Here is a 12,256-nt window from a genome sequence, read left to right on the forward strand (position 1 = left end):
GGGAGCGGAGTGCGATAGCGCGGGACAGAGACGGCGTGCACGGACAGGATCCGCTGAGCTCAGGCTGTGCGTCCGGCGCGTGCGCGTCACTTGCAGCCGACGGGGCACACAGGACGTGGGGGGAACGGACGCTGGTCGAGGTCTTCGCCATTCCCTGCGGCCTCCGTCTCCTGCGTCTGAAACCCACTCGTCCGGCGGCGCGCTCGCGGTGCGCGCGCTCTGGCTGGCTGCCGGTCGTCGTTTCCTTGACACCGGTAGGATGTTGCCTAGGGCCCGTCGTCCTTCGCATGCGCATGCGCCATTGCCCACGGTCAGTGCTGCATCTCTTGCTCCCGCGTCGTCACTCACCTTGCTCGCGCGTGGCGTCCATAGGTCCTCCGCCGTGCGCGCGGCCGCGTCGACGCTGTCCTCGCGAGCCTTGCCGTCGACAGCGGCTGCCCCGGGGGACGTGGAGCGTGAGCGCGAGCGCGGGCGCGGCGAATCCTGGGTCGTCGCACGGCGCATGGTGCATGGCGCGCTGCTGACCGCGACGTCTTCCGCGGGCCCTGCGCACGGACCGGTGAGCCATCGTCCCGAAGTCTGGCTGCGCGCGCACTCACCGTTGCCCTGCAGACAGCAACGCGGTTCTAGCGTCGCGCCCCATCGAGCGCGTTCTGCTGCACGACCGGCCGTTTCGCGCAATGGCGCGAGAGCCGTCTGCATGAGAGCGCGCGGACCGCAAGAAGTGAGTACATACCGACGGGGTGGACAAAGGCCTCCTGGCGTGCGGACGAGCTCGCACATGCGGTCTATAAGACGCGGGAGGCTGCGCGTGGTCGTGGGCGGCGAGGGTGATGGTGAGGACGAGGAGACAGAGGACGACTCACGGGAGGGACATGCTTGCGGGCAGGGCTGGTAGCTGGCAGCGCGGGCGAGCGAGCGCGGACTGCGCGCGGACGTTGCGGGCGGGGGCAATGGCAAGGAGGAGGGGATGAGTTGCGTGAGGGACGCGTGCGCTCAATCTGCGAGCGGACGCTCACAGTGCGATGAGAGCAGCCAGGAGCAGAGGTTGAGAAGGAAGAAGAGGCAGGTGGTGTCGAAAGCGCGCAAGCGCTATGTCGCTGAGCTCGCATCAGGCGTCGGCGGGTCTGTGTGCTGGAGACGTGCGGGGCGGCGGGGTGCGGCGCGTACATTGCGGGTCTTCGGACTCGATTGAGGCGTACAAGATGCCTTGCATGGGGCCGGCTGGCAGTGGAATGAGAGACGGCGCAGGACAGAAATGGTATGCACAGACAGGATTGTCCGAGATCAGGCTGAGCGGCGACCGGCGTAGTCTAACAGCGCAGGCGATGTGTGGAGCCGAGGGGGTGCGCAGGAGGCTGGAGGAAAGGGGCGCTGCCTAGAGCCAGTTGCGCGCACGCGATGAGAGAGAGGCTGAAGGCGATCGGGCAGAGTGACGGTCTTGCACACGAGAGCGGCAGAGAACGAGGACGGCCAGACGCGAACGAGAGCCAGGGCGGACAGCGGGGATGCGAGATGCCACTGCGCTGACGTCTAGACAAGCGCCGACGATCCCTGGCGAGTGGCATTGACGAGAGCGCTGTCATTGGCCGCGGCGAGACAGGAGCGAGCTTGAGGCGAGGGCAGCGCATTCGATCGCGAGCGGGCGCAGGGCGTTCGAACGTGCGGGCGCCTTTCCATTGCATGGCGAGCTCCTGATCGAGAATCGAGATCTCTCTTTACGGCGACGTGCGTCAACTCCCCGGGCCATGTAGAGCTGCCGTTCCTGGCTTCTATGCCGTCCCACGCCCTCTCTGCAAAGGCTTTGCCAGCGGATGCCTTTGCATAACGTCACTTTGAACGATGGCAACAAGGCGCGTTCAAACCCGTCAGCCACCCACGGATTGACCTTCACGACCATGTATTAGATGCCGCAGATCGCGTTTGGTACCGGCTCAAAGTGGAAGGGCCAGGTACGGCGTCCAAACTTCATGGCTCTGCAGCCCCTGACCCATCTGCTTAGGATGTCACGGACTATGTAACGAACGCCATAGAGACCGGCTTTTCTCACATAGACACTGCACAGTGTGAGTGCTCCCCGGTCAGGCTGCAGCGTAATGGGCGTTGCTTACAAAGCACAGTCTATGCCAACGAGGAGAGTGTCGCGGCCGCTATCCGTGAGACTGGACTTGACCGCTCCGACGTGTTCATCACGACAAAGTGGTCGAGCCAGGCAGGTGTGCGGGATTCGCTCGAGAGAAGCTTGGCCAAGGCAAGTTGGGACCCAAGCTCTTCGTACCTATCTCATCAGCGCAACAGCTTGAGCTCACACAAGTCGACCTGTATCTGATTCATAACCCTGCCCTCGCGAAGGACTATGAGTCTGACTGGCGCGACTTTGAAGCAGTCAGAGAGGCCGGGTTGACCAAGTACGCTCCTTGCGCATCTAACAATATTCATACTGAACACATTGTGCCCCGGTAGGAGCATCGGCGTTAGCAATTTCAATCTAGAGCAAATGCAGAAGCTCTGGAAGATAGCCAAGGTCAAGCCTGCCGCGAACCAGGTTTGTCTCTCCGCACATCTCCCTCGATGGCTGCTAAGCAAACTCGACTGCCAGATACAATTCCACCCCTACAACTACGCGGGAACTAAGGACCTGCTCGCGTTCTGCCAGCAGCACGGTGTTGTCGTCGAGGCCTACAGCAGTCTTAGGTCAGAAACTATCGCCAAAGCCTGTTATAGATGCTGACCACCACTCGTGCAGTCCGATCACAAGATACCCGGGCGGTCCAGTAGACAGGCCAGTCAATGCCGCGGCGAAGAGACTCGGTGCGACCGCCACCCAGGTCATTCTCTCCTGGGTCAAAGCCAAGGGTGTGGTCATTGTCACGTAAGCCGCGGGCGTCGACGCTCTTTCTCAAGCGCTGAGTACGTCCTTCAGCACGAGCTCCAGTCGGGAACACATGCAAGAATACCTCGATGTCGGCGATCTGCGTGAGTTGATCGCAGTGTCTTACTCCCCAGAAGCTCACGCCATGCCTGACAGCCGCATTGACCGAGGACGAGATTGCCGCTATCGATGCTGCAGGGGCTCGAGGGCCGCCATCGTCTGCCCACCGCCGCATTAGGGACGCAGCCATCCTCCTTTCCACCACAGCGCTTCTAGGCTGGAGGCTGTACCGGTTCCTTCACTGAGAGGGGGCGTGTATCGTGATCCAAGCCGGGTCGAGGTCTGTAGGCTCGTAGTAGCTTATGCTACACAGTGCAAATGCGCATTTACCCCTGTGATTGTTGTATGCAAACGTGCGAGTGCATTTGTATGCCTGTTCCTGCGCACATGCTGTCATTGGCCACCGTCGGCGCGTCTCCCCGAGAACGTCAGCCTCCCAGTGGCTATCCCTATGTGTTTGGTACTTGTATCTGAATATATAACACTGCGGATTATATGCCCGAGTGAACGACCGCGATGACATGACAAAGCAACAGCGCCCGCGGGGTATATGTACAACGACAGATGGCGAAGGCACGGGTGATGGCCGGTTCCCACGGAAATGGGTCCAGGATCTGTGCTATATTGGCGAGCGCTGACCGGAGACGGTGGCCCATAAGCGTGCGAGAAGTGACCGGATGAAATTCGAGAGATACGCCAAGTGCAGAGTAATAGAGCACAGTGGAGAGTAGCGGGCGAGGGAATAGAGTGCAGTAAGTAAATATATTGCATAGTCTACTACAGCCTCGTTACATACATATCCCGGGCCCTGTGCGTCGAGCCCATCTCGCCCATCGCACCCGTCTCGCCCATCGCGCCCGTCGTCGAAGCCGCCGCCGCTGTCTCCCGCTCAGTCCTTCCACTGTCTGCCGCTGAACAGAATATCTGCGGAAGCGCCTTCGACCGCAGCTCTGCGGTCCCCGGTCTGCTCGAAAGGCTCCTGGGCAGACAGACGCACCAACCGGGATGTCAAGGTGACATTTTGCCCACGCACGGATTTCAAGAGCAGCTGTCTGCGCGAGTGAGGGTCGAGCTTCAAACTTGTGCAGCGCGGGGATGCTCAGAAACGCGGAAGGCAGTTTGCTGCCGCGAGCGAGTCTCGGTCAACGGCGGTAGACGTCTTGCGTGCATGGCGGGAGATTTGCGACGGTCGGGTTGGACCGCATGCGGGCGGCCGTGTGCACGTCAGATTGTTCGGCTAAGCACCGAGTGGTTCAGACCTGCAGATTTGTGACCGGGTGAGCGTAAGTGCGCGACACTGCCATCCGTCTGAGAGATGTGCGCAACATATCAAATGAACAAACACGCACGACACTACCAACGCCGCGGCGGGAAGTGTCAGGCGTCGGGTACAGAGTACGTGAGGTGAAGCTTACCATACATAGTGTGTTCTGCAGCGCATTATGCGCGGGGGTGTCCACGACTGGTGAGCTTCTCGTCTTGGCTGCACAGCGCTGCAGCCGCGAACATGCAGGCTGCTCAGATCCCCGCGCGCCGACAACGCAAGTGCCGGGGGCAAGCCCTCGATTGATTGGCGATGTAGCTAGGGAGACGTAGACTGTCTCCGCACACCGCGCATCTGGTGGCTTTTTGCGCGCGGGCCCTACGCAGGGACGTGCGGTGTGCGGCATGCGACGGCCGAGCGGTGTGCCCTTGATCTACGAGTCCGCCGTGGGGCTTTGGCCACATATCTTGCAAATTGCCTGGCACCAGAGTGTGCTGCACGGCGGACGATCAGGGAGGGCAGCGCGCGAGCTCTGGCGTGTGCGCGACACCGTGTCCTTTTCGCGTTGCGTACCGCAGATGTGGTGCACGAAATCGGGGGACATGGCAGCGGGAGAGCGGCTGAGCAACGGGGGACCGAGGGGGGCAACGGAACACACGAGGGACGACAACACGATGTGGTCATGACTACTGACGGTTGAACATGCGCAGGGAGTTGGTGGCCGAACATTGAGCGCATGCGAGAGAGAGGACCGCGGCTGCGTCCTCCCGCCCGCTCCTATTGCGGCGACCAGAACGCGCATCGTCCACATCATTGCGGCGGGATAACCAGCGGCGGCACGCACAGACCAGATCTCCCCGCCGCTAGGATATGCGACCGACGTAGTTTGACTGCGCAGGCGTCGTGGGGTAAATTGACAGCTGCCGACAATGCACTCTCGTCGCCGCTCCGGATTTGGGGGCAGTTGTCTAGATGCCAGATTGTCGGCTGCCCGCGTGTCGTGCATGCCGCTCGGCGCTGTTCTTGTCGCCGTTGCCATATTCCGCCTTTTGCCTTATTTCCCGGCTGATGGTGTCTGACCGGGGACACAGCGCTAGCGCTGGAGCTTCGCGCCGGAGCACCCTGCGCGTTGCTCTGGCACCCGACACGATGCACATTGCTCGCCCTCAAAATCCAGCGGAGGTGCGAGCCGTAGCAGTGGCCAGCTCGCTAGAGCGCGTGGGGAGCTCGCGAGGGACATGCCGAGACGATGGCAGGCCAGCGTGTGTCGCAAAGGGGACGGCGTGTCGGATGCATCCATGGAGAGCCCAGACACCGATCAGGGAGTGCAGGGCAGCGTGAGCGACAGCAGCAGACACGCAAATGGCGCAAATATGAAGATGCGCACGCGCGGGCGCGGGGATGCTACGTGCGATGCGGATGTCGCCGTACTTACTGATAAGGGCGCCGGACGATATGCGGGTGTTGCGGCCGGCAGATCTGGAGGGAGCATACGTCGGTGAGTGCATGTGTCTACGTCAGGCAGAATGACCGCTCGCGTCTAGGCCCAGGCACACAGGCAAGGATGCAGGGAGCGTTGCCATCGGGCGAGTAGGAGCATAGCGACGCGGCGGCAGATGCGACACAAGGGCCGCGCCTGGGTGAGATATCCGGTCGGCAGACGTGGGAACGGAAGCAGGCCGGGGTCGCATGCGAGGTATTGAAGGCGGGGGCTCGTCTTGCGCTATGCCGTCATCCGCATGGTGTCCCACTCACTGTCTCGCTCGCCCGTCCCCGCCATATCGTGCTGCGCGCCTGGACGCTGGTCAGGTAAGCCGCTGTCGTGTCATAGAATGCCACTCACCGTGTACACCATTGCAGGTGCACCGCGGACCGTTCCCCTTCGCAGTGCGCAACAGCTGATCTCGCCGGATGGTCTAGATGACGGTTGGAGCGTACCGTGTACCGAGTGTGTGGGGTGAGTGGTGCGCGCATGTGATGATGGCGAGCTGACGGGACTGTTGGTGTCCAGGAGCGCGAGGGACCATGGCCGCAGCGCAGATTGAGCGAGGCGGGCGACCGGCGGTAGCTCGTTGAGATTCAGTAGTCCGCAGTCGCATGGAAACTGACGGCTGGCCGGTCAGAGCGTCGCGTCAACTGGTGAGCGACCGGCGATGATCGATCACCACGTAAATGCTTACCGCGACGTGCGATCTGTAGACGTCCGCGCCTCGCCTGATCGCTCGAGTCATCTCGCCATCCGCGCGGTGGTGTGGACTGTCCGCGTCCTCGTCGCCGCTCTGAAGGCACTAGCGGCGGGAGGACGCAGTCGCGAATAGGGGCCGTCGTCTAGATGCCGGGGCGTCGGGCTGCGAGCGGGGCGGGGCGTGCGGAACACGGGTGACGTGGGATGGCCGACGGTTAGATAGCGCGATGTGCGCATGAGTAGATAGTGACCGGGGCCGACGTACACAACAGGTAGTATGATTGGAGCGCGTGCATCGCAGATTCTCTGGTCCGATTGCCGCGCACGACATGTTTTGTAAGACGACGGCCGGCAGCAGAATCAGTGAGACAGCGCGGGACAGAGGCGGCACGCACGAAGGCGCCATTGGGTGTGCGTCCAGTGTAGTTTGATGGCGGGCACTGTGAGGCCGATTGACAGCTGCCAACGATGTGGACGATTCGCGCCCGACGACGACAATTAGATGTAGGCGGTGTCGAGGGCAGTTGTCTTGATGCCAGGTTGTCGCGCGGTGGGCGTAGCGGGCTGTTAGGGATATGAGCGAGGCGAGACCGTCAATAGAGACTGACCGGGGAATAAGGAGCGACCGGAGGTCGGGCGCATACTTACGTGAAGAGCCAAGACGCCGATCACGCAGGGGCAATCACGCGAATGGTGTGAATACGAAGATGCGCACGCGCACGTACGGGCACGGGCGCGGGTGCGGCATTGATTGTGCGGGAACGCTGTGTGCGACGCAGGCGTCGCCACCGTACTGACCAATAAGAGTACCGATTCCATTCAAGCTAGGTGTCTGCCGCGCAATCGTTGAGACGCGCCCGCTGAGATACCCGCTGTGTGAAGTAGCCAAGAGACGAGTCGGCGGGAGAGCACTTCTGGCAAGGACTGGATCCGCGCGCGCAAGCACCCCGGGTCTTCCGCTGGCTGAGGCGTCGGGCAGGTAGTTGCGTGCGGCCTTATTGCATCAACGTAGCAGCCGCGTGATTGTGAAGGGACCGCCGTTAGATACCCGCCGCGCGATGTGATTGGGAGAGGCCTCGTAACGACACGTTCATGCACAGTCACACGAGAGTGGGAAGACGGGGCTCACCTCGGCTGTGTGACAGAGCGCAGCGTGAGCGCAGCGACGCGGCGGCAGTTGCGACGCACCTGGATGAGATATCCAGACGGCAGTCGTGGGAACGGAACCAGGTCGGGGGAGCACACGAGGTATCAAAAGCGGGGAGGAGCGGCGTCGTCAGGGACTCCTCTGCTGCTTACGACTCACCTTCTGCTCTGCTGTCGCTCGTATTATGCCCCGCCTGCTGTCTCGCTCGCCCGGCGCGGCCACATACGTGCTGCGCGCCCGGACACTGGTCAGGTAAGCTGCCGTCGTGTTATAGAATGCCACTCACTGTGTACACCATTGCAGGTGCACTGCAAACCGTTTCCTTCCGCAGTGTGCACTAGCTGATCGTGGCAGACGGTCTGGACGATGGCGGGAGTGCTGGCGAGCTGACCGAGCTAACAGTGTCCAGCGCAAGGGACCGTTGCCGCAGCCGCGCAGACTGAGCAAGGCGGGCGACCGGCAGTAGCTCGTTGAGAATCAGTAGTCCGCGGTCGCGTGGACACTGACGGCTGGCCGGTCAGAGCGTCACGTCAACTGGTGAGCGACCGGCAATGATCGATCTCCATGTAGATGCTTACCGCGACGTGCGATCTGTAGACGTCCGTGCCTCGTCATATCGCTCGAGTCATCTCGCCATCCGCGCGGCAGTGCGGACCATCCGCGTCCTCGTCGCCGCTCTGAAGCACTGGTGGCGGGAGGACGCAGTTGCGAATAGGGGCCATAGTCTAGATGCCGGGGCGTCGGGCGGCGAGCAGGGCGTCGGGCGGCGAGCAGGGCGTCGGGCGGCGAGCGGGGCGGGGGGCGGCGAGCGGGGCGGGGCGTGCGGAACACGGGTGACACGGGATGACCAATGGCTAGATAGCGGGGCTGTATGTGAGTAGATAGCGACCGGGGATAACATGCGCGAAAGGTGAGTATGATCGGAGCGCGTGCATCGCGGATTCTCTATCCGATTGCCGTGCACGACATGTCTTGTAAGGTGACGGCCGGCGGCAGAATCAGTGAGATCGCACAGAACAGAGGCGGCACGCACGAAGGTGCCATTGGGTGTGCGTCCAGCATAGTTTGATGGCAGGCGCTGTGAGGCCGATCGACGGCTGCCGACGATGTGGACAATCTGCGCCCGACGACAACAATTAGATGTAGCCGCCGTCGCAGGCAGTCGTCTTGATGCCAGGTTGTCGCGCGGCAGGCGTAGCGAGCTGTTAGGAATATGAGTGAGGCGAGATCGTCAACAGAGACTGACCGGGGAATAAGGAGCAATCGGAGGTCAGGCGCATACTTACCTGAAGAGCCAAGACGCCGATCACACAGCGCGGGGCGACGCGAAGAACAGGGGCCATCACGCAAATGGTGTGAATACGAAAATGTGCACGCGCACGCATGGGCGCGGGCGCGGGTGCGGCATCGATTGTGCGGGGACGCTGTGTGCGACGCAGGCGTCGCCACCGTAGCGATAAGGGCGACGGACGATGTGGGGGCGTTGCGGCCGCTGGATCGGAAGGGTGCATACGTCGGGGAGTGTGTCCGTCCGCGTCAAGCAGAATGACCGCTCACGTTCGGGCCTAGGTACGCGGGCGGGAACGCGGGGGCGCTGCCGTCATGATTTTGGGCGAGTAGTCACCATTGAGCGACGCGGCAGCCGATGCGAGATGTCCGGGCGGCAGTCGTGGGAATGGCAACAGGCCGGGAAAGCGTGTGAGGGATTTAAAGGTGGACGTCGTCAGAGAATCCTGTGTGATTTGCGACTCGTCTTCCGCTCTGTTGTCGCTCGTACTGTGCCCCGCCCGCTATCTCGCTCGCCCGGCGTGGACACGTACGTGCTGTGCGCCCGGACACTGGTCAGGTAAGCCGCCGTCATTTTAAGGAGTGCTGCATCACGCCACTCACTGTGTACGCCACTGCAGCAGTCGACGTCGCCAGATGGTCAAGACGATGGCTGGAGCATACCACGTACCGAGTACGCGGGGTGAGTGATGCATGCATGCGTGCGGTGATGCCAACCTAACGGGGTTAATGGTGTCAATGAGGTCCAGGAGCGCGGAGGACCGTCGTCGCGGCTGAGCGGATTGAACGAGGCGGACGGTCGGTGGTAGACGTTTGGCCCGCGGCTGCGTAGATAATGACGGCCGGTCGGCCAGAACGTCGCGTCCTACATCCGCGCCGGATGGTAAGTGGCGGGCGATGATCTCTACATGCAAACGAAACGCTTACTACAATGTGCGATCTGTAGGCGTTCACGTCATCCCGCTGTGACGACGTGGACGATCCGCGTGCGCGTCCCCGGTCTGAAGCACTGGTAGCGGGAGGACGCCGTCGCGGGTGGGGGTCGTCATCTAGATGCCGGGACGTCGGGCTGCGAGCGGGGCGGGGCGTGCGGAACACGGGTGATGCGGGATGGCCGACGTTAGATAGCGGGACACGCGTGTGAGTAAATAGTGACCGGGGATGGTATGCACAAAAGGTGAGTACAGCAACGGCGCGTGCGTCGCGGACCATTTGCGGCGCGCGATATGTCGTGTAAGGGGACGGCTGGCAGCGGTATGAGTGAGACGGCGCGGGACAGAGGCGGCACGCACCAACTCGGTCTGCTGCCATCAAGTTGTGCGTGCGGCGTGGTTCGACGGCGCGGGCGGTGTGAGGTCAATCGATGGCGTCCGACGCCGCGGACGATTCGCGCCCTGGTTGCTGCTCTGAAGCACTGGCAGCGGCGGCGGTTGGATAGAAGCGCAGTGGGGTTGGTCGTTGGACGGCGGGCATAGTGAGCTGCTAGGGACCTGGAAAGAGGCGCGATTGTCAGCAGACAGGTAGCGGGAGGTGTACGCGTGTGAGTAGGGACTGACCGGGGAATAAGGAATGCTCGGCGTACCTGCGCGCAGTGTGTGCATCCAGTAAGAGGACGGGAGCGGAGTACGATGGCGCGGGACAGAGACGGCATGCACGGACAGGATCCGCTGAGATCAGGCTGTGCGTCCGGCGCGTGGGCGTCACTTGCAGCCGACGGGGTACACAAGACGTGGGGGGAACGGACGCTGGTCGAGGTCTTCGCCATTCCCTGCGGCCTCCGTCTCCTGCGTCTGAATCTCACTCGTCCGGCGGCGCGCTCGCAGTGCGCGCGCTCTGGCTGGCTGCCGGTCGTCGTTTCCTTGACACCGGTAGGATGTTGCCTAGGGCCTGTCGTCCGTCGCACGCGCACGTGCCATTGCCCACGGTCAGTGCTGCATCTCTTGCTCCCGCGTCGTCACTCACCTTGCTCGCGCGTGGCGTCCATAGGTCCTCCGCCGTGCGCGCGGCCGCGTCGACGATGTCCTCGCGAGCCTTGCCGTCAACAGCGGCTGCCCCGGGGGACGTGGAGCGTGAGCGCGAGCGCGGGCACGGCAAATCCTGGGTCATCGCACGGCGCATGGTGCATGGCGCGTTGCTGACCGCGACGTCTTCCGCGGGCCCTGCGCACGGACCGGTGAGCCATCGTCCCGCAGTCTGGCTGCGCGCGCACTCACCGTTGCCCTGCAGACAGCAACGCGGTTCTAGCGTCGCGCCCCATCGAGCGCGTTCTGCTGCACGACCGACCGTTTCGCGCAACGGCGCGAGAGCCGTCTGCATGAGAGCGCGCGGACGGCAAGAAGTGAGCACATACCAACGTCGTGGACACAGGCCTCCTGGCGTGCGGACGAGCTCGCACATGCGGTCTATAAGACGCGGGAGGCTGCGCGTGGTCATGGGCGGCGAGGGTGATGGTGAGGACGAGGAGACAGAGGACGACTCACGGGGGGGACATGCTTGCGGGCAGGGCTGGTGGCTGGCAGCGCGGGCGAGCGAGCGCGGACTGCGCGCGGACGTTGCGGGCAGGGGCAATGGCAAGAAGGAGGGGATGAGTTGTGTGAGGGACACGTGCGCTCAATCTGCGAGCGGACGCTCACAGTGCGATGAGAGCAGCCAGGAGCAGAGGTTGAGACGGAAGAACAGGCAGGTGGTGTCGAAAGCGCGCAAGCGCTATGTCGCTGAGCTCGCGTCAGGCGTCGGCGGGTCTGTGTACTGGAGACGTGCGGGGCGGCGGGGTGCGGCGCGTACATTGCGGGTCTTCGGACTCGATTGAGGCATACAAGATGCGTTGCATGGGGCCGGCTGGCAGTGGAATGAGAGACGGCGCAGGACAGAAATGGTACGCACAGACAGGATTGTCCGAGATCAGGCTGAGCGGCGACCGGCGTAGTCTAACAGCGCAGGCGAGGGGGTGCGCAGGAGGCTGGAGGAAAGGGGCGCTGCCTAGAGCCAGTTGCGCGCACGCGATGAGAGAGACGCTAAAGGCGATCGGGCAGAGTGACAGGCTTGCACACGAGAGCAACAGAGAACGAGGACGGCCAGACGCGCACGATAGCCAGGGCGGACAGCGGGGATGCGAGATGCCACTGCGCCGACGATCCCTGGCGAGTGGCATTGACGAGAGCGCTGTCGTTGGCCGCGGCGAGACAGGAGCGAGCTTGAGGCGAGGGCAGCGCATTCGATCGCGAGCGGGCGCAGGGCGTTCGAACGTGCGGGCGCCTTTCCATTGGATGGCGAGCTCCTGATCGAGAATCGAGATCTCTTTTTACGGCGACGTGCGTCAACTCCCCGGGCCATGTAGAGCTATCAGCGGGCCGCTCCTCGCTTCTATGCCGTCCCACGCCCTCTCTGCAAAGGCTTTGCCAGCGGATGCCTTTGCATAACGTCACTTTGAACGATGGCAAC

General features: G+C 62.8%; 5 protein-coding genes across 5 annotated transcripts; 3 read left to right on the forward strand and 2 right to left on the reverse strand.

The window, feature by feature from the left end:
- Positions 1-266: 266 nt before the first annotated feature.
- Positions 267-702, reverse strand: POSPLADRAFT_1062984 (hypothetical protein; the record flags this gene model as incomplete). The annotated part of the gene is made up of 3 exons (XM_024481584.1): positions 267-281; positions 349-545; positions 600-702. The coding sequence occupies 3 exons, from the start codon at positions 700-702 to the stop codon at positions 267-269; spliced, it is 315 nt and encodes a 104-aa protein (XP_024332879.1).
- A 1,205-nt stretch (positions 703-1,907) lies between these two features.
- Positions 1,908-3,177, forward strand: POSPLADRAFT_1062985 (hypothetical protein; the record flags this gene model as incomplete). Its single annotated transcript, XM_024481585.1, has 9 exons — positions 1,908-1,952; positions 2,003-2,066; positions 2,121-2,216; positions 2,291-2,408; positions 2,464-2,545; positions 2,600-2,694; positions 2,747-2,872; positions 2,924-2,976; positions 3,029-3,177. 9 exons carry the CDS (start codon positions 1,908-1,910, stop codon positions 3,175-3,177), a joined length of 828 nt encoding a protein of 275 aa, XP_024332880.1.
- Positions 3,178-7,712: 4,535 nt separating this feature from the next.
- On the forward strand, positions 7,713-9,148 carry POSPLADRAFT_1161029 (hypothetical protein; the record flags this gene model as incomplete). Its single annotated transcript, XM_024487639.1, has 7 exons — positions 7,713-7,780; positions 7,803-7,831; positions 8,099-8,267; positions 8,319-8,397; positions 8,508-8,575; positions 8,843-9,053; positions 9,098-9,148. 7 exons carry the CDS (start codon positions 7,713-7,715, stop codon positions 9,146-9,148), a joined length of 675 nt encoding a protein of 224 aa, XP_024332881.1.
- A 977-nt stretch (positions 9,149-10,125) lies between these two features.
- On the reverse strand, positions 10,126-11,131 carry POSPLADRAFT_1062987 (hypothetical protein; the record flags this gene model as incomplete). Its single annotated transcript, XM_024481586.1, has 5 exons — positions 10,126-10,305; positions 10,372-10,482; positions 10,531-10,695; positions 10,778-10,974; positions 11,029-11,131. The coding sequence occupies 5 exons, from the start codon at positions 11,129-11,131 to the stop codon at positions 10,126-10,128; spliced, it is 756 nt and encodes a 251-aa protein (XP_024332882.1).
- A 115-nt stretch (positions 11,132-11,246) lies between these two features.
- POSPLADRAFT_1062988 (hypothetical protein) lies at positions 11,247-11,624 on the forward strand (the record flags this gene model as incomplete). The annotated part of the gene is made up of 1 exon (XM_024481587.1): positions 11,247-11,624. The coding sequence occupies one exon, from the start codon at positions 11,247-11,249 to the stop codon at positions 11,622-11,624; it is 378 nt and encodes a 125-aa protein (XP_024332883.1).
- Between the last annotated feature and the right edge of the window lie 632 nt (positions 11,625-12,256).

This window comes from Postia placenta, assembly GCF_002117355.1.
Source record: "Postia placenta MAD-698-R-SB12 unplaced genomic scaffold POSPLAscaffold_36, whole genome shotgun sequence".
Classification (NCBI taxonomy): domain Eukaryota; kingdom Fungi; phylum Basidiomycota; class Agaricomycetes; order Polyporales; family Adustoporiaceae; genus Rhodonia; species Rhodonia placenta.